Source organism: Leucoraja erinacea, chromosome 1 (genome assembly GCF_028641065.1).
Source record: "Leucoraja erinacea ecotype New England chromosome 1, Leri_hhj_1, whole genome shotgun sequence".
Lineage (NCBI taxonomy): Eukaryota > Metazoa > Chordata > Chondrichthyes > Rajiformes > Rajidae > Leucoraja > Leucoraja erinaceus.
Window position 1 is genome coordinate 50038113 of NC_073377.1, and position 21982 is coordinate 50060094.

At 43.6% G+C, this 21982-nt stretch overlaps 1 protein-coding gene across 1 annotated transcript in view; it reads right to left on the reverse strand.

The window, feature by feature from the left end:
* The window catches only part of ankrd55 (ankyrin repeat domain 55), a 70114-nt gene extending 49579 nt beyond the window's left edge, over positions 1-20535 (reverse strand). Inside the window, exons 1-3 of the mRNA XM_055634538.1 lie at positions 20434-20535; positions 15756-15875; positions 12904-13034 (exon numbers count right to left, since the gene is read on the reverse strand). Of these exons, the coding sequence (XP_055490513.1) occupies positions 12904-13034; positions 15756-15875; positions 20434-20473 (291 nt within the window). The 5' untranslated portion in view covers positions 20474-20535. The remainder of the gene's footprint in view (positions 1-12903; positions 13035-15755; positions 15876-20433) is intronic.
* Between the last annotated feature and the right edge of the window lie 1447 nt (positions 20536-21982).

A 21982-nucleotide genomic window follows, 5' to 3' on the forward strand; every position in this document is an offset into this window, starting at 1 on the left:
AATCCCGCCATCCCAGGAATTAACCTATGCTGCAATCCCTCAATAGCAAGAATGTCCTTCCTCAAATTTGGAGATCAAAATTGCACACAATACTCCAAGTGTGGTCTCACTAGGGCCCTTGACAATTGCAGAATGACCTCTTTGCTCCTATACTCACTCCACTTGTTATGAAGGCCAACATGCCATTCATTTTCTTCACTGCCTGCTGTACCTGCATGCTTACTTTCATTGACTGATGACAAGGACTCCCAGATCCCATTGCACTTCCCCTTTTCCCAACTTGACACCATTTAGATAATAATCTGCCTTCCTGTTTTTGCTACCAAAGTGGATAACCTCACATTTATCCACATTAAACTGCATCTGCCATGCATCTGCCCATTCACCCAACCTGTCCAAGTCACCCTGTATTCTCATAGCATCCTCCTCACAGTTCACACTGCCACCAAGCTTTGTGTCATCTGCAAATTTGCTAATGTTACTTGTAATCCCTTCAACTAAATCATTGATATATATATAGTAAACAGCTGCGTTCCCAGCACCGAGCCGTGCGGTCCCCCACTAGTCACTGCCTGCCATTGTGAAAGGGACTTGGTAACCCCTACTCTTTGTTTCCTGTCTGGAAAACCAATTTTCTAAACCAACTGCCACCCCAACTGCGCATGCGTGGAGACCGGGCCCACTGCGCACGCATGGGGAGACGGCGTCATTTTGCATCGCTACCGCGACCATTTCCAATTGTGGCACGGCTGACGGCCTCTCCCAACTGTGGTCTCCCTACAACTATGGTCGTAAATATATATTTTTTCACCAAATCGTCCCGCGGGCCGGATTGGACCCCTTCGCTGGCCGGATGCGGAAATTTCCCGAAATTATTTTATTTCCCTAAAATTACCCGAAGACAACCAGAATTTCCCGAATTTTAGCTAATGCCCTTCAAAGTGGAAACACAGTTCTCAGCCACTATTGGAATAGAAGACAGTCAAAGTACTTTATTTTCACCTCTTTGATATACATTTTGTGAGTCATCGTAAATTGCTGGATGATTTCACTGCTTCAGTTTTACATAAACACGTTTCACACTTAGCAAGTCATTTTGTTCATGAATTTGCTGCATTCAAACCCTAATTACCCAACAAACGTAAGTATAGTGATTAATAAAGAGCCTTCTCGACAATTTGCCTTCTGAAAATTGAGGTGTACTGGTTGTAAATATATATATTTTAGACTTTAATTTTTTATTTCATTTTCTTTCTTTTCTTTCTGCCTGTTTTGATGTCTTTCATTCCTTTTTATTGACGTTTTGTGTACCTGATTTGACATCACGCACTCTAATTCACTTTCATTTTCAGTCCTTTCTCATTATGCTTCTCAATCTTTAAATTGTATTGCTTAAGGAGATTTACAATTTGTTCATTTGTTGCCCTGTAACAGGTCCCTTACTGTTCACAGCTGGCACTCATTTTTAAAACAAAATCTTGAACTTGCTGCATACAAGGGAACAACATGATGCATTGATCTGTTGACTTCACAGACAATTATAGAGTCATACAGCATTGAAGCAGGCCCACCGGCCAACTTGCACATGCTGGCCAATAAACCCCATCTACACTAGTATCAACCACCTACATTTGGCCCAAATCCCTCTAAACCTATCCTATCCATGTTCCTGTTCAAATGTTTTTTAAACATTGTGAAAGTACCTGCCTCAACTACCTCCACTAGTAGCTTATTACATATATCTAACATGCTTTTTGTAAAAGGGTTGCCCCTCAGGTTCCTATTAAATATTTCTGCTTCACCTTAAACCTATGTCCTCAGGTTCTTGATTCCCCTACTCTGGGTAAAAATGTGCATTTACTCTGTCTATTAGAGAGTCATAGTCATAGTTGTGTGGAAACAGGTCTTTCGGCCTAACTTGCCCACACCGACCACCATGTCCCATCTACATTAGTTCCACCTGCCTGCATTTGGCCCATATCCCTCTAAACCTGTCCTGTCCATATATCTGTCCAAATGTTTCTTAAACGTTGCGATACTACCTGCCTCAACTACCACCTCCAGCAACTCATAGCTTGTTCCATATACCCACCACACTGGGTGAAAATGTTACCCTCAGATTCCTATTAAATCTTTCCCCCTTCACCTTAAACCAATGTCCTCCGGTTCTCGATTCCCTTACTCTGGGCAAGAGAGTCTGTGCGTCTACCCGATCTATTCTTCTCATGATTCGGTAGACATCAAAAAGATCACCCCCTTATCCTCCTGAGCTCCAAGAGATAGAGTCTTAGCCTAAACCTCTTCCTATAGATCAGGCCCTCCAGTCCTGGCAACACCCTTGCAAATCTTCTTTGCACCCTATCCAATTTGACAACATCTTTCCTATAACATGGTGCCCAGAACTGAATACAATACTCGAAATGTGGCCTCGCCAACGTCTTAGAAAACAGCAACATGACCTTCCAACTTCGATACTCAATACGCTGACTGACGAAGGCCAATGTGAACAGAGAACAGAGGGATCTGGGAATAACCTTGCATTGTTCCTTGAGGGTGGAATCTCATATAGATAGGGTGGTAAAGAAAGCTTTTGGTATGCTAGCCTTTATAAATCGGAGCTTTGAGTATAGAAGCTGGGATGTAATGTTAAAATTGTACAAGGCATTGGTGAGACCAAATCTGGAGTATGGTGTACAATTTTGGTCGCCAAATTATAGGAAGGATGTCAACAAAATAGAGAGAGTACAAAGGAGATTTACTAGAATGTTGCCTGGGTTTCAACAAGTAAGTTACAGAGATAGGTTGAATAAGTTAGGTCTTTATTCTCTGGAACGCAGAAGGTTAAGGGGGGACCTGATAGAGGTCTTTAAAATGATGAGAGGGATAGACAGAGTTGATGTGGACAAGCTTTTCCCTTTGAGAATAGGGAAGATTCAAACAAGAGGACATGACTTCAGAATTAAGGGACAGAAGTTTAGGGGTAATATGAGGGGGAACCTCTTTACGCAGAGAGTGGTGGCGGTGTGGAATGAGCTCCCAGTGGAAGTGGTGGAGGCAGGTTCATTGGTATCATTTAAAAATAAATTGGATAGGCATATGGATGAGAAGGGAATGGAGGGTTATGGTACGAGTGCAGGCAGGTGGGACTAAGGGGAACAAAATTTGTTCGGCATGGACTTGTAGGGCCGAGATGGCCTGTTTCCGTGCTGTAATTGTTATATGGTTATATGGTTATGTGCTGTAAATCTTTTTGACCACCTTATCTACCTGTGGTGCCACTTTTAACAAACTATTTACCTGCACTCCTAGATCCCTCTGCTCCCCAGAGCCCTACCATTCACTGTGTAGGTCCCGTCCAGGTTAGTCTTCCCAAAATGCAACACCTCACATTTCTCTGTATATTCCATCAAACATTCCTCAGCCTACCTGGCCAACCGATCAAAATCCTGCTGCAATTTTTGACAACCATCTTCACTAACTACAATACCACATTGTCCAGTACATTCTCATCCAAATCATTGATATAGATGACAAGATGATATAGATGGCACCGGTCTACACAGACATTTTCAACCAGTCCCTGCAAACATGTACTGTCCCTGCCTGCTTCAAAGTCTCCACTATTGTCCCTGTACCCAAAAAGGCAAGGATTACTAGTCTTAAAGACTACAGGCCTGTCACACTGACCTCTGTAGTCATGAACACCCTTGAAAGGCTTGTGCTGGCCAAGCTGAAAAATATTACAAACCCCCTGCTGGACCCTCTGCAGTTTGCATATTGGGCCAATAGATCTGTGGATGACGCAATCAACCTGGGCCTGCACTTTATCCTCCAACACCTAGACTGCCAGCGGATCTATGCAAGGATTTTGTTTGTTGATTTTAGCTTTGCATTTGACACCATTGTGCCAGAGCTACCACACTCCAAACTTTCCAAGTGACTGTGCCTGAACCCCTCTGTCGGTGGAACACCAACTTCCTGACAGACAGGAAGCAGCATCTGAGGCTGTGAAAGCACATCTCGGACCCGCAGACACTCAGCATAGGAGCATCGCAAGGCTGCGTACTCTCCCCTCTCCTCTACTCTCTCTACACCAATGACTGCACCTCCACTGACTCCTCTGTCAAACTTCTCAAGTTTGCGGACAACACAACCCTGATTGGACTGATCCAGGGTGGGGAGGAATCTGCCTACAGACAGTAAGAGTCACAGCTTGCGTCCTGGTGCCATCGCAACAACCTGGAGCTCAATGCTCTTAACACAGTAGAATTGATTGTAGACTTTAGGAGAGCTCCCCCTCCCCTCACCCCACTCATTCAACAACACCACAGTCACATCTGTGGAGTCTTTTACGTTCCTGGGAACCATCATCTCCAAGGACCTTAAGTGGGGGGCTACCATCGACTCCACAGTCAAAAAGGCACAACAGAGGATGTACTTCCTGCGGCAGCTGAGGAAGCACAATCTGCCACAGGTAATGATGGTCCAATTCTACACGGCCATCGTAGAGTCGGTCCTCACCTTCTCCATCATGGTCTGGTTTGGCTCAGCCACCAAGCACGACACCTGGAGGCTGCAGCAAATCGTCCGATCAGCAGAGAAGGTTATTGGCTGCAACCTTCCCTCCATTGATGAACTGTACACTGCAAGGGCCAGGAAGCGAGCGGGTAAGATCATCTCTGACCCCTCTCACCCTGGCCACAAATTCTTTGAATCATTTCCCTCTGGAAGGCGACTCCGGACTGTCAAAGCTGCCACAGCGAGACATAAAAACAGCTTTTTTTCCACGAGTAGTAGCTCTACTCAATAACCAATAATCTGTAGCCTCCTTTTGCTCTGGTATTTTGTTTAATTCACATGTTTAATCAATGATGTTTTATTGTTAATGTTTAATGCTTTATGTATCATTCTTAACTGTCACTGTATGTCATGTTGTCACTTGCGGGCATAGCACCAAGGCAAATTCCTTGTATGTGAATACTTGGCCAATAAAAGTATTCAATTCAATTCAATTCAATTCAAATTCCATCATGGAAACTTTCCAATCAAGTTTCAGGGCCCACCACAACACAGAATCTGCCGTTGAAGTTACACAACGACCTCCTTCTCGCCATCGACTCCGGCGACTGTGCTATCCTGCTCCTTCTCGACCTCAGCGCAGTGTTTGATACAGTGAACCACACCATCCTATTTGACCATCTCCGGTACGGGGTTGTTGTTGATAGCATTGCTCTGAGCTGGTTCATTTCCAACCTAAAAACTAGAAGTTTCTCTACCAACATAGGCAACTCTTTCTCTTCCCCAGCTAGCTTTTTCTGCGGGGTTCCACAAGGCTCCATCCTAGGCCCCATTCTCTTCTCTCTTTATATGCTCCCCCTCGGCCAAGTCATCCAAAGGCATGGCATTTCTTTCCACTGTTATGCAGATGATACACAGCTCTATCTCCCTCTGAAACCCAAAAAACGGCCTAATTTAAACAGAAAATAATTTAATCATGCACTGCCTCGATGACTTAAAATGTTGGAAGGCTCAGAACTTCCTCCAACTTAACGAGAGCAAGTCTGAGGTCATGCTCCTTGGCCCCTCTGACTCCATCAAAACGATAACAAAAAGACTAACCTCCTTAGTCAAACCGTGCGTCAAAAACCTTGGCATGATATTTGACTCCGCATTAAAGTTTGACAAGCAAGTCAACTCTGTGGTAAAAGCTGGTTTCTTCCAGCTTCGTACAATTGCTAAAATCAAATTATTCCTCAAATTCGACGACCTTGAAAAAATCATCCACGCATTCATCTTCTCCCGCCTTGACTACTGCAACTCCCTATACACTGGCATCAGCCAATCATCACTGTCCCACCTGCAATTGGTCCAAAACGCGCTGCAAGACTTCTGACGGGTACCCGTAAAAGGGACCACATCACCCTGATCCTGGCCTCTCTCCACTGGCTCCCAGTATGGTACAGAATCAACTTCAACTATACGTATAAGCTCCTCTTATACGTATACAAAGCCCTTAATGGGTTTGCCCCCCACCTATATCAAAAATCTTCTAACCCACCATTCTACCTCCAGATCCCTCAGGTCAGCCGACATGGGGCTACTGACCATCCCGTGGTCTATTTTTAAGCTCAGGGGTAACTGCGCTTTTGCGGTTCCAGCACCTAGACTGTGGAATAGCATCCCGCTCCTCATCAGAACTGCCCCCTCCATCGACTCCTTTAAGTCACAACTCAAAACTAGCCAGCTTGGCAGTAGGCAGAAGTAGTGCAAGAGTCCCCTGTGGTCATCTCCCTCCTAAACATGTATACCATTTTGGATACTGTTGGGGGAGATGGCTCATCAGGGGAAGGCAGCAGCAGCCAAGTTCATGGCACCATGGGTGGCTCTGCGGCACATGAGGGGGGGAGAAAAAAGAGTGGAAGGGCAATAGTAATAGGGGATTCAATTGTAAGGGGAATAGATAGGTGTTTCTGCAACCACAAACAAGACTCTAGGATGGTATGTTGCCTCCCTGGTGCAAGGGTCAGGGATGTCACTGAACGGCTGCAGAACATTCTGGAGGGGGAGGGTGAACAGCCAGTTGTCGTGGTGCATATTGGCACCAACGATTCAGGTAAAAAAAGGGATGAGGTCCTACAAGGTGAATTTAGGGAGCTAGGAGATAAACTTAAAAGTAGGACCTCAAAGGTAATAATCTCTGGATTACTACCAGTACCACGGGCCAGTCAGAGCAGAAATAGGAGGATATTGCAGATGAATACGTGGCTTGAAAAATGGTGCAAGGGGGAGGGATTCAAATTTTTAGGGCATTGGAACCAGTTCTGGGGGAGGTGGGACCAATACAAACAGGATGGTCTGCACCTGGGCTGGAATTGAACCAATGTCCTTGGGGGAGTGTTTGCTAGTGCTGTCGGGGAGGATTTAAACTAATGTGGCGGAGGGATGGGTGCAAGAGCAGAGAGACAGAGAGGTGTAAAGTGAGGGTAAAAGCAATAGGTAGCAAGGCGAAAAGTAAAAGTGGCAGGCAGACAAAACCAGAGCAAAAATCAAAAAGGGCCACTTTTCAACATAATTGTATAAGGGGTAAGAGTGTTGTAAAAACAAGCCTGTAGGCTTTGCATCTTAATTCAAGGAGCATTTGTAATAAGGTGGATGAGTTGAATGTGTAGATAGTTATTAATGAATATGATATAGTTGGGATCACGGAGACATGGCTCCAGGGTGACCAAGGCTGGGAGCTGAACATCCAGGGATATTCAATATTCAGGAGGGATAGACAGAAAGGAAAAGGAGGCGGGGTAGCGTTGCTGGGTAGAGAGGAGATTAACGCAATAGAAAGCAAGGACATTAGCTTGGAGGATGTGGAATTGATATGGGTACAGCTGCGAAACACTAAGAGGCAGAAAACGCGAGTGGGAGTTGTGTACAGGCCACCTAACAGTAGTAGTGGAGTTGGGGATGGCATCAAACAGGAAATTAGAAATGCGTGCAACAAAGGTAAAACAGTTATAATTGGTTAATTCAAAAACAAGCGTCCTGAACTTAAAGAAAGGTGACTTTGAGGGTATGAGACGTGAATTGGCCAAGATAGACTGGCAATTGATTCTTAAAGGGTTGACGGTGGATATGCAATGGAAGGCATTTAAAAAACTACATGGATGAACTACAACAATTGTTCATCCCAGTTTGGCAAAAGAATAAATCAGGGAAGGTAGTGTATCCGTTGATAACAAGGGAAATCAGGGATAGTATCAAAAACAAATGCGTACAAATTAGCCTGAAAAAGCAGCCTACCAGAGGACTGGGAGAAATTCAGAGTCCAGCAGAGGAGGACAAAAGGCTTAATTAGGAAAGGGAAAATAGATTATGAAAGAAAACTGGCAGGGAACATAAAAACTGACTGCAAAAGTTTTTATAGATATGTGAAAACCATATAACAATTACAGCACGGAAACAGGCCATCTCGGCCCTACAAGTCCGTGCCGAACAACTTTTTTTCCCTTAGTGCCACCTGCCTGCACTCATACCATAACCCTCCATTCCCTTCTCATCCATATGCCTATCCAATTTATTTTTAAATGATACCAACGAACCTGCCTCCACCACTTCCACTGGAAGCTCATTCCACACCGCTACCACTCTCTGAGTAAAGAAGTTCCCCCTCATGTTACGCCTAAACGTCTGTCCCTTAATTCTGAAGTCATGTCCTCTTGTTTGAATCTTCCCTATTCTCAAAGGGAAAAGCTTGTCCACATCAACTCTGTCTATCCCTCTCATCATTTTAAAGACCTCTATCAAGTCCCTCCTTAACCTTCTGCGCTCCAGAGAATAAAGACCTAACTTATTCAACCTATCTCTGTAACGTAGTTGTTGAAACCCAGGCAACATTCTAGTAAATCTCCTCTGTACTCTCTCTATTTTGTTGACATCCTTCCTATAATTGGGCGACCAAAATTGTACCCCATACTCCAGATTTGGTCTCACCAATGCCTTGTACAATTTTAACATTACATCCCAGCTTCTATACTCAAAGCTCCGATTTATAAAGGCTAGCATACCAAAAGCTTTCTTTACCACCCTATCTATATGAGATTCCACCCTCAAGGAACAATGCAAGGTTATTCCCAGATCCCTCTGTTCAACTGTATTCTTAAATTCCCTACCATTTACCATGTACGTCCTATTTTGATTTGTCCTGCCAAGGTGTAGCACCTCACATTTATCAGCATTAAACTCCATCTGCCATCTTTCAGCCCATTCTTCCAAATGGCCTAAATCACTCTGTAGACTTTGGAAATCCTCTTCATTATCCACAACACCCCCTATCTTGGTATCATCTGCATACTTACTAATCCAATTTACCACACCTTCATCCAGATCATTGATGTACATGACAAACAACAAAGGACCCAACACAGATCCCTGAGGCACCCCACTAGTCACCTGCCTCCAACCCGATAAACAGCCATCCACCATTACCCTCTGGCTTCTCCCATTCAGCCATTGTTGAATCCATCTTGCTATTCCTGCATTTATACCCAACAGTTGAACCTTCTTAACCAACCTTCCATGAGGAACCTTGTCAAAGGCCTTACTAAAGTCCATATAGACAACATCCACTGCTTTACCTTCGTCAATTTCCCTAGTAACCTCTTCAAAAAATTCAAGAAGATTAGTCAAATATGACCTTCCAGGCACAAATCCATGTTGACTGTCCCTAATCAGACCCTGTTTATCCAGATGCTTATATATATTATCTCTAAGTATCTTATCCATTAATTTGCCCACCACTGAAGTCAAACTAACAGGTCTATAATTGCTAGGTTTACTCTTAGAACCCTTTTTAAACAATGGAACAACATGCGCAGTACGCCAATCCTCGAGGACTATTCCCGTTTCTAATGACATTTGAAATATTTCTGTCATAGCCCCAGCTATTTCTACACTAACTTCCCTCAATGTCCTAGGGAATATCCTGTCAGGACCTGGAGACTTATCCACTTTTATATTTTTCAAAAGTGTCAGTACTTCTTTTACTTTGAACCTCATAGTATCCATAGCTACTCTACTAGTTTCCCTTACCTCACATAATTCAATATCCTTCTCCTTGGTGAATACCGAAGAAAAATAATTGTTCAATATCTCCCCCATCTCTTTTGGCTCTGCAGATAGCTGTCCACTCTGTCTCTCCAATGGACCAATTTTATCCCTCGTTATCCTTTTGCTATTAATATAGCTGTAGAAACCCTTTGGATTTACAAAACCCTTTGGATTTACTTTCACCTTACTTGCCAAAGCAACCTCATATCTTCTTTTAGCTTTTCTAATTTCTTTCTTAAGATTCTTTTTACATTCCTTATACTTCTCAAGCACCTCATTTACTTCATGCTGCCTATAATTATTGTAGATCTCCCTCTTTTTCCGAACAAGATGTCCAAATTCCCTTGAAAACCAGGGCTCTTTCCAATTTTTACTGTTTCCTTTCAACCGAACAGGAACATAAAGATTCTGTACTCTTAAAATTTCCCCTTTAAATGTCCTCCATTTCTCTTCTACATCTTTCCCATAAAACAAAATGTCCCAGTTCACTCCTTTTAAATCATAATTATATTGAAACTAATGGTATTGTGATCACTGGACCCGAAGTGCTCCCCAACGCATACCTCCACCACCTGTCCCGTCTCATTTCCTAACAGGAGGTCCAGCACTGCCCCTCCTCTAGTAGGTACCTCTATGTATTGCTGCAAAAAACTATCCTGCACACATTTTACAAACTCCAAACCATCCAGCCCATTTACAGAATGTGTTTCCCAGTCTACATGTGGAAAGTTGAAATCTCCCACAATCACTACTAATATCTGCTATCTCCTAACATATTTGCTCTTCCAATTCTCGTTCCCCATTTGGCGCTCTATAATACACCCCTATAAGTGTTGCTACACCTTTCCCGCTTCTCAGTTCCATCCAAATAGCCTCCCTAGACGAGCCCTCCAATCTATCCTGCCAAAGCACTGCTGTAATATCTTCCCTGACTAGTAATGCAACACTTCCACCTCTTGCCCCTCCAATTCTATCACACCTGAAGCAACGAAATCCTGGAATATTTAGTTTCCAATCACAGCCCTCCTGCAACCATGTTTCACTGATCGCCACAACATTATACTTCCAGGTGTCTGTCCAGACTCTAAGCTCATCCACCTTTCTTACAATGCTCCTAGCATTAAAATATGCACATTTAAGAAACCCCCCGTCTCTTCTTCTCTTTTTATTTCCTTTTTTTTCTTTCTCCTCTTGTGTCCGAGTGCTTCCTGTTTCTGCTTCCTGCCTCCCATTCTGTCTACTAGCTTTCTCTATTTGAGTCCCTCGCCCCAAACCATTGTAGTTTAAAGTCTCCCCAGTTGCCTTTGCAAATTTCCCCGCCAGGATATTGGTCCCCCTCGGGTTCAAGTACAACCCATCCTTTCTGTACAGGTCCCACCTTCCCCAAAAGAAGTCCCAATGAACCAGAAACTTGAATCCCTGCCCTCTGCACCAGTCTTTCAGCCACGCATTTATCCTTCATCTCGCTCCATTCCTACTCTCACTGTCGCGTGGCACAGGCAGTAATCCTGAGATTGTTACCTTTTTGGTCCTTTTTCTTAACTCTCCTCCCAACTCCCTAAATCCTCCCTTCAGGACCACTTCCATTTTTTTACCTATGTCATTTGTACCTATATGTACCACGACCTCAGGCTCCTCTCCCTCTGATTTCAGGATATCTTGGATGCGTTGAGACACGTCCGAGACCTTGGCACCAGGGAGGCAGACCATCATCCTGGTCTCCCGACTGCGTCCATAGAAACGCCTATCCGACCCCCTAACAATAGAGTCCCCAATTACTATTGCCCTCTTTTTTTTCCCTACCTTTCGGAGCAACAGGGCCAGTCTCTGTGCTGGAGGCCCGTCCGCTGTCGCTACCCCCGGGTAGGCTGTCACCCCCATCCGTACTCAAACAGGAGTACTTATTTGCAAGGTATACCGACATTGGAGTACTCACTCGTTCTTGCCTCTGCCCCTTGCCCTTCCTTAGCGTGACCCACATGTGTCCCTCCCGTGGTTTTGGAGTGACCACCTCCCTGTAACTCCCCTCTATGACCTCCTCACTCTCCCTGACCAGACAGAGGCCATCAAGCTGCTGCTCCAGGATCCTAATACGGTCTTAGGAGCCCCATCTCTCTGCACCTGGTGCAGATGTGGACGTCTGGAGGGCCATCCGACACCATGACCTCCCACATCTGACATCCAGAACAGTACACTGCTCTGACTGTCATTCTCCCGCCTTACCCTGGATCTGATACCAATATAATACAATAGAATCTGCTGGGAGAAATCAGCAGGTATCTGACTCACAACAGCTGCTCCCTCTTGCCCTTTAAACTGCACCTTTATTATATAAACAAAAAGCACTGTACCTTTAGCCCACTGTACCCTTAGCTCACTGTACCTTTACTAAAGCACTGTACCTTTACTAAAGCACAGTACCTTTAACCAGAAAGCAGAAATGCTAACCTGATGTTGCACCCAATCAGCAGCTTCCTCTATATATGTGTTACAACGGTCTGTCTACCGTTGTATGTATCAAATTTGTACCTGCACTGATGTGAAGCACTTTGGTCAACGTGAGTTGTTTTTAAATGTGCTATACAAATAAATGTATTATTATTATTAAATAGCAGTGGGTTCAACACTCAACTTTGAGGCACACCAGTAGTCACAAGCCTCCAGTCCAAAAATCCACCCTTTGTTTCCTTCCATGAAGCCAATTTTCTATCTATTTAACTATCTCTTCTTGGATTGCATGTGATCTAACCTTCTAGAGCAGCCTACCATGCGGAACTTGTCGAATGTATGATATTCTTCTCATGATCTTATACGCCTCATTCTTTATCCTCCTGTAATAAAGTCGTAGTCGCTCAACCGCTCCCTATCACTTAGGCCCTCAATTCCTGGCAACATCCTTGTAAATCTTCTCTGCGCCCTTTCCAGCTTAACAACATCTTTCTTATTACAAGGTGATCAAAACTGAATCCTATACTGTAAACGTGGCCTCACCAATGTCTTGTACAACTGTTAGATGATCTCCCAATGTCTACACTCATACTCTGACTGCAATGAGTTTTGGTGGCATATCACAATGAGCTGGGATAACTATCCAATAGGGATCTCAATTTTTTCCCCGCTTCTTGTTTAGAAGATGGAGGTCGAGGGACTCAAATGTCTACTAATCTTGATAAATTAACATAAAACAAGATATGGCAAAAACAATGCTGACTAATCCTAATCAGTACATACTGTAAGTATATGTGATGTAAACATTTATTGCAAACTGGCACTAAGATAAAGAAAATGACAAGAAATCAGTACCAAGTATGTAGCTAGAGATAGTGCAGTTCGTCCACAGGCATCTTCAGTATTGATAGAAGCCCCCATCTTGAGCAGCAGCTTCACTGTATCAAGTTGCCGACCTGATATTGCATGCATCAATGGAGTTGACCCTGAAATATTTAAAAACAATTGATCCAGCAAGGTTCTCACAACTGCAATACTTAAGATTTTCTCAAAATTTCACTAGCTAGTATATAATATAATTATACCTCTAAAATTCATAGCTGCTCCCTTGCAGTTAGTTGTATGGTAATTTTGTTGGGTGCAGGAGAATTTCATTTCACTGCTGTTGCTTCAGACATAAATTAAGTGTGCTGGGATTAAAATGTATTTTTAACACTGTTATTACTGACTGAAATGTCATATCGGTAAGGTAAGGAATAATTTTCTGGGCGGTCCCTCAAAAGAGTTTAACAGCAAATTATAATAGTAATATCTGGTTTTATAATTGCTTGGTCTTGACACCAGTTAATTATCTGTTAGAGGGTTTTATTCATTGTCAAATGAATTTTATATCAATATGTTCTTCTCGTTCTATTTAAAAACAGGTGTAGACTGAATTAAGTGAATTAAGGGAATACCATCTGTATCTATCTAAATACTATTAAACCTGTGTGTATGTGTGGGTGTATGTCATTTTGATTTTGCCTTTGATTCGTTACTCCGCGAAAACCAAACAAAAACGCCAAGATTTTTACCATTTTGTTAGCGATTTCACTTTTACATTCGCAAATCCACTCCTCATTAAATTTAGTCATTTTTTTCTACACATCTATATTACTAAATCTTTGTTCTTGACCGCTTTTGGCCTTCTGTGCTGCGATTTCCGAGAGAACGCCGCCACCTACGGTCGTCATTTTTGGCCACCTCGCTCAGAGCCCCCCTCCGCCGCATGTGTGCCGAGGATTTTTCCCGTCAATGAAAAATGACAGAGATATTAATGTTTTTACAAAATTCCCCCTTCTCTCTGCTGCCCCTGCTGGAGGGAGGGGGAGGGACTATAGAACCAAGAAGTGGTGTGCCTTAATCAGTCTCTGCAAGTGGTGTGCCGCAATCAGTCTCTGCAAGTGGTGTGCCTCAATCAGAGCTCTGAATAACACTGAACAAATGTCTCCACAGCTGTGAGTACCCATAATGTGGTTTGAAAATGAAAATATAGTTAGTGTGTATGACGCAGCATGCCGCCTCCCCGCCCCCCACAACCGCACGTTGGGGGAACAGTTTTGCACTTGGTCTAGTTTTTAATAAAATCCTTCACCCCCCCCCCCCCCCCCTTCCTCTCCCCCCTCGTGTTTTCGCCTGCTGCTGGCCACCTTCTCATCGCGTGCCCTGTGCGACCATAACGGCTGCTGCCGTCCGGCTCTCCTCCCCCACTCCACTCCCCCCCCCCCCCCCCCCCCCCCCGGGACCGGCTCTGTCACACTGGCCAAAGCCACAGATCGGCTGGTCCCCCCCGCTGCTTTTCACCGTCCTCTCTAGCGGCAGGCAGGCTCACTCAGGATCACGCCCGCCCGCCACTCCACCCTCCCCCCTCTCAGTACTCGGGGTCTGAAGCGCCGAGGATGCGAGGCCATGGAGCTGAGGCTCACTCTGAAGCCGACGGCTGCTGGGCGGCCCTACCCCTCTCCTCCTTCCCTTCTTAATATAATATCAATGGGGGTGGTTAATGTGTGTGTGTGTGTGAGAGGTTGGTTAGTGTGTGTGTAACACCTCAGGCCGCCCCCTCCCCTCGCAACCGCGCGTTGCGGGAACAGACCCAACTGGTCTGCACTTGGTCTAGTATACTTTTAAAACTCTGTGTGTGTGTGGGTGTGTAGGTGTATGGCATTTTGCCTTTGAAACATATCTCCTCAAAAACCAGACGCAAAAACGCAGAGATTTTTACAATTTCGGTAGGGATTTAACATGAGTTCAGAAATTCGCTCCTTGGTCAATTATTTCCCGAGATTTAAAAAAAAATTGTTCATAAAACTCAATTTGTTAAATATAAACACCGCTCATCAGCTGCTGTCGTCACAATGCCCACATGCCCCCCCCCCCCCCCCCCCCCCTGCCGCTGTGGATTAAAGGCGCAGAAATATCGAGGAAAGTTCTGCAGAACTAAGATTCTACAGCTGCGTTCCGCTATAGCTTCATTGTTCTACAGATCTCAGGGCAGCGACTCCTCACGCGCTGAAACCTCTCCTCACAGCCGACACAGCTCGCGAAGCCCCGCCCACCTGCGTGCCCCTCCGCCCCCGTAACCCGCTCCTCCTCCCTCCACACTCTTCCCCCTCTGTGTCCCCTACCCCATCTCCCTCCTGCCCTCCCTCCTCCCCTCCACCCCTCCCCTACCCCCTTCCCTCCACCCATCCCCTTCCCACCATCCTCCCCCCCCTCCCTCCCCCCCCCCAACCTCTCCCCCTCCCTTCCCCCCTTCACTTCGCCCCCTCTCAGCCCCCCTCTCTCCCTCTCTCTCCCCCCCCCTCCCCCACTCCCCCATCCCATCTCTCTCACCCCTCCTCCCCCAATTCCCTCCCTGACCCACCCTCCCTCTCCTCCTCCCCCCCCACCCCCCTCTCCCTCTCTCTTGCCCTTCTGTATCTGCCCCTTTCTCTCTGTCTCTCCCCATTCTCTCTCTGCTCTCACTCTCTACCCCCACTCCCTCTCTAGACGTGTCTGCGAGTTGGGGGCTATGTGTCAGTGGATAGGGCGGTTATTGGGTAAAAGGAGCAAATTAATAATATTAATATAATATCAAGGGGGGTAGTTAGCACGTGTGCTGGGGGGTAGTTAGTGTGTGTATAAAATTTGGTCTAATGTTAAGGAAAGAGTATTAATAACATACTTGCCTTCATTGTCACAACATTCCAAAATGGAAGGGTCCTCACGAATCACTGCTGTCAGGGTGTTGATATCTCCATTGGATGCTGCCTGATAAACCTCAGTGAGGTCGATTTCCTCTGCAGAGTCTATGAGTTCACAAATGAAAAAACAGCTATTAAGTGAACACATTTATGTTTTCCACCCTAATGCCAGATCTGATGTCGTTTCCACTGGAGGCAAGGGGGTCGTATTCCACCCCTAATTGTTGTCTAATGAATTTGATTGAGTGTTTTGAAGAGGTAACCAAAAATGTTGATAAGGGCAAGGCCGTGGACTGTATGGACATGCCTGTATGGACTTTAGCAAGGCCTTTGATAAGGTTACACAGGGTGGACTGTTTTGGAAGGTTAGATCGCATGGGATCCATGGAGAGCGGCACAGTGGCACAGCGGTAGAGTTGCTGCCTTATTATGCCCGTCCCACTTAGGAAACCTGAACGGAAACCTCTGGAGACTTTGTGCCCCACCCAAGGTTTCCGTGCGGTTCCCGGAGGTTGCAGGTGGTTGCCGGATGTTGCAGGTAGTGGAATCAGGTAGGGAGACTGACAAAAACCTCCGGGAACTGTACGGAAACCTTGGGTGGGGCACAAAGTCTCCAGAGGTTTCCATTCAGGTTTCCTAAGTGGGACAGGGGCATTACAGTGCAAGTGACCTGGGTTCTATACTGACTATGGGTTGACGTCTGTACGGAGTTTGTATGTTCTCCCTGTGACCACATAGGTTTTCTCTGGGAGCTCTGGTTATTTCCCATACTCTAAAAACGTATAGATTTTCAGGATAATTGCCTTCTGTAAGTTGAAAATTATCCCTCGTGTGTAGGATAGTGCTATGAGGTGATTGCTGGTCAGCAAGGTCTCTGTGTGCCGACGGGCCTGTTTCCACACTATGTCCCGAAAGTCTAAAGCTAGGAAACTGGATACAGAATTGGCTTCATGGCAGGAAGCAGAGGCTGGTGGTGGAAGGATGTTTTTCGCCTGGAGGCCTGTGGTGAGTGGTGTGCCTCAGCGATCAGTGCTGGGCCCATTTTAGTGGCTTATATTAACAAATTAGATGAGAATACACGGCACGATTAGTAGGTTTGCAGATGATAATATAGTAGGTGGCATCGTAGATCGTGAAGATGGTTACCACAAATTACAGCAGGTTCTTGATCAGCTGGGCAAGTGGGCTGAGGAAAGGGTAATAGAGTCTCATGCAAATAAGTGTGAGGTGTTCCATGATGGGAAGTCAAACCAGGTCAGGACCTTCACATTGAATGATAGGCCCTGGAGAGTGTTGTGGAGCAGAAGGAGGTAGGAGTACAGATACATGGTTTCCTGAAAGTGGCATCACAGATTGATAGGGTGGTCAAGAAAGTTTTTAGTGCATTGGCCTCATCAGTTAGTTTTATATATAACCATATAACCATATAACCATATAACCATATAACATATAACCATATAACAATTACAGCACGGAAACAGGCCATCTCGGCCCTACAAGTCCATGCCGAACAAATTTTTTTCCCCTTAGCCCCACCTGCCTGCACTCATACCATAACCCTCCATTCCCTTCTCATCTATATGCCTATCCAATTTATTTTTAAATGATACCAATGAACCTGCCTCCACCACTTCCACTGGGAGCTCATTCCACACCGCTACCACACCGCTACCACTCTCTGCGTAAAGAAGTTCCCCCTCATATTACCCCTAAACTTCTGTCCCTTAATTATGTCTTTGATGAGGCTGATTACAACATTCCACGCAGTTCTTGTTGCCCCAAAACAGGAAGGATGTGGAGGCTTTGAAAAGGTTTATCAGAATGAAATTAGTTTTTCTACATGCAAACGGGATTAGTTCATCTTGCTATCATGGTCGGCACAGACATTGTGGGCCGAAAGGCCTGTTCCTGTGCTGTACTGTTCTATGTTCTACTTTCCAGCAGGGCACCATAAATCCATTTATTGCCGTCACGGGTATTATTTGAGTAAAGACCTCATGCTTGTCAGCCATGATCATATTGAATGGCGGTGCAGGCTCAAAGGGCCGAATGGCCTACTCCTGCACCTATTTTCTATGTTTCTATGTTGTTCTAAAAATTAAACCATTCGATTGTTGAGCAGCATCTTGTACCAAAATATTCTTCAACCTAGATAGTTTTCAGAACTTAATTGATAAAATCAGACATGAGAATTAATGATAAGACATAATGCAGGCTATTCATGCTGAAAATACGGGCATCAGTGAGGTTAAAAGTTTCCACAAAAAGATAGAATCAGGGAAGGAAAGAGAATTAAGTGGATGTTTGTTGGATCAGAGGGTATTAGATATGGTGACAAAGAGAATTTAAAATTCAGGACTAGGAGCTTCAGACCATTGTGGACAGATTGATTACTGAAACAGGAGTAAGATATGGGCAGCAGTGCTTTGGATGAATTGAAGCTGATAGAAACATAGAAAATAGGTGCAGGAGTAGGCCATTCGGCCCTTCGACCCAGCACCGCCATTCAATATGATCATGGCTGATCATCCAAAATCAGTACCCCTTTCCGGCTTTTTCCCCCATATCCCTTGATTCCCTTAACCCTCAGAGCTAAATCTAACTCTCTCTTGGATGGAATCTGAAAGCTGGCCAGAGCAGAATTCAAATATTCAGAGATGGTGAAGGCAAGCTTGGGGTTGAGCCCACTGCACCTGGCCAATGTTATAATCGTGGACGAAGATTCACTTTTAATGCTAACCAAAGTATTTGCAGATTATTGATTGCCCAAATGCTGGGCGGTTCCCTTTTTCTATATCTGACTGTTTCAGTTTTGAAGTATCTATCTTGCAATGAAACATTCTCTGCATTCATTTTTACTTTAACAAAGAATGGATATACACATTTTCCATGAACAATTCTAGCGATAAATTTAAATTTAAATAAAAAAGCTCAACTATATCAATTTGAAAAGCCGGTTTCTGAGATAAGTCAGATGTTGAGTGTTCATTTCTGCTATATGGTTTTTAATTCAGTAAGGGCTTTTGGCCCTATATCACTCTCCCTAAGGCAGTATTAATGTGCATTTTAAAGGAAGAAAGATGGGTGAACATTTTAAGAAATTTCACATTAGGGTTAGAGTAACGCTCTAAAAAAATACCCTTCTGAAATTATAAAACTTATCACAACAGTGTATCAACAGAATGACTTGAAAGTTTTTCATTGTGTTGGCCCTAAATTTTCCAGTACTAGCAGCTCTTATAGAAGAATCCTACTCTGGAGGTACACAAAATTACTTGTTAAAAAGTGAACATCGTTGCTATTCAATAATATTGTGGTTCATCTGACCTGGACCTCAACTCCATTATCTTGTCTGGTTCCCATAATCAAAACCAGTGGTTCACAACCTTTTTTTTGGCCATGTTCCACCTAATCACCTCTAAAATCCTGATGCCCCCCCCCCCCCATGTGGTGATATATAATCCTTATCATTTAAAAAGTGAACTCCATTTCAGCTGAAGAAGCTTAAAACGCCAATACCTTGGTTTAAACAAGCTTCAAAAGAACATGGCATCCATGAAAAAGAAAAATGAAATAAACAAAAGACAGTTCAAGTTCTGAGCAAGAAATTACTAAAAAATTGTAAAAAAAAAAGAAAAAAACATTAGGTGGAAATTGCCCCCCTTAAAAATCAAATTTCCCCCCCTGTGGGGCGTACGCCCCACGTTGGGAACCACTGATATAAACCAAAATTCAAATTTGGCCTTGGATATAGGATACAGTTTTGACATGTCTCTGGGGATTCCTTTTTATTTCCACCATAAATGAATTATCTTCTATTCTGGAACTATGCCTCCTGGTTTTAGACTCTCTCATTAGTGGAAACGTCTCCTCAAGATTTGCCTTCTGGTCCCCTATGAATATTATCAGTTACCATATGATAACCTCTAATTTTTCTAAATTCAAAGAATTTAAAATTCAAAGATAGAGCTCAAGCTGCCCTATCTCTTGTAACAGAATTCCCTCATTCAAATAATCAATTCAGTGAACCCTCTATGAATGACAATTGTAAACCTCTCAAAATAACTGTTAGCCGTCCTCAAGGTGTTGCCTCGCCGACAGCTGAATAAGTCTTCCCTGCTATACACCATTCTATGCAGTCACTTATATTTGCTTTCCCAACTAATTTTTTTTCAACTTGTCAAAATTATAAAACAAAATGAATATATTTCCTGCTTGCAAAAGATATTGCCAGATAACACAACTATTAAATAGCATAAATTGCAATTCCACCCCACCAGAATACTAGTCTGGTTTGTACAATGAAAATTCAGTTTATTAGATTTGTGCTAAAATGCTAATACGTTGTGAATTTGAATAGTAGACCTTCATAAAAAATTGTCCTTGATTTATCTGTCTGAACGGCCTCTTCTATAATATCCCGACCATTGCTGGAATAGCCACTACATAAAGCTCTAAGTTTAACATGTAAAACACATATAAATGCGATAAAAATTGGTATTTCTACTTCAAATGAATATGTAGCATTTTTGATACACAGCTTATCAGTCCATTTACTTTTATTTGAAGAACACGGGTAGTTCTGAACCATATGCATTTCAATCTAAATTCATGCAGGCATGCAGGATCCTGTTACACTAATTCAGAACAAAAATAAGCATACCTTTGTGCTGATCAAAAACAGATGAAGAACTAAAATCCATTTCTATATCATCACTTAAAATAGGATCAAGAGAACAGCATCTCCAGTATTTCAAGCGGAAAATCAGGGATTACAATAAATAGAATAGCATCTGTCGTCAAGCAATATTTTGGGGAATAAATCACTTTACGGCCTCTGGTTGTCGGGGAGAATAATTGTGGTGGCCTGTACCTATCACTGAAACAAATTGTCTTTCACAGGCACCTTCTGGAAGGCTACATCTGATGTAAACAAATGAGCTCATTGAATATATCCACACGAGTGAAGAACATCCAGGATTTCCTGCTAGAGTTACGGGTAAGAGTGCTCAACATTCAATTCATGAAGCCAAGAAGCAGGCACCAGTGATCTCCCACTCGAAGAAGGTGCAGGTGAAAGGAGCAAAGGAACACTTCCTGAAATAAAACAGCAGCATCTTATCATGAACAAGGGTTTTCATATCCAAACTGAGCATGAGCAAACTGGCAATGCACTTTGGGTATACAGAATATTTAGTAATATATCAAGCATGTTTATTTTAAAGACATTTTCTATTTTTCTTGAAAAGCTGGTGAAAAATAACTACTAGTAGTAAAATATATTAATGTAAAGGTGCTGTTCACATTTTTTTGAAGAATAAGTGAGGCATTAATAAAATTGCAAGACCAGTGGACCATTGCTGTGCCACTGAACTGGAATATTTCAGAATTCTGAATAACCTGTTTATTTTCAGGGCACATACCCGTTGCAGTTTGGAAAATTACTTTGTAAATTTCTAAAAACTATTAAAGCAGGGAAAAGAAGGGTTTCAACCCGAAACGTCATCCATTCCTCTCCAGAGATGCTGCCTGCCCTGCTGAATAAAGGGCCTGTCCCACTTTCACAACCTAATTCATGACCTTTTTTACTTGTGGACATTTTTCATCAGGCTAGAAAAACGCCCCGACCTACTTGATTCCACGAGTACCTACGACTAGCATTACGACCTACCCACGACCTACCTATGACCCCCTACGACCTTGTGACGACCATGCTGCGTGTATGAGTCAAGGGCAAACTCGGCAGACGTCGTGAATTATGTCGTGAAAGTGGGACAGGCCCTTTACTCCAGCATTTTGTGTCTATCTTCAGGGAAAAGAAAATATACATAGTTCTCCGAATACAGACAAAAATAGTATTTGACTAGAAATATGAATAAGCAAATTAAAAAAAGCAAAAAAAACCTAAAGATACTGGAAATAGCATTTAAAAGACTTTGGACAGGCATGTGGATGTGGAGTGACTTGGGTTATTTACAGATAGATAAATGATAGCCTTGGCATAATGTTCGACACAGACATTGTGAGTTGAAAGGGCTGTCGTCCATAAAATGCTGGAAATAGCAGTTCAAGGAGTCTATGTGGAAAGGGAAATGTTTCAGATTTGTCATCATAACTGGCCACCTATGACCAAACTGAAAAGGTCGATTATCTTAAATTGTGTGTAATTCAGTGTTGAGTCCTGAGGGTTTTACATACCTAGTGAGATGCTC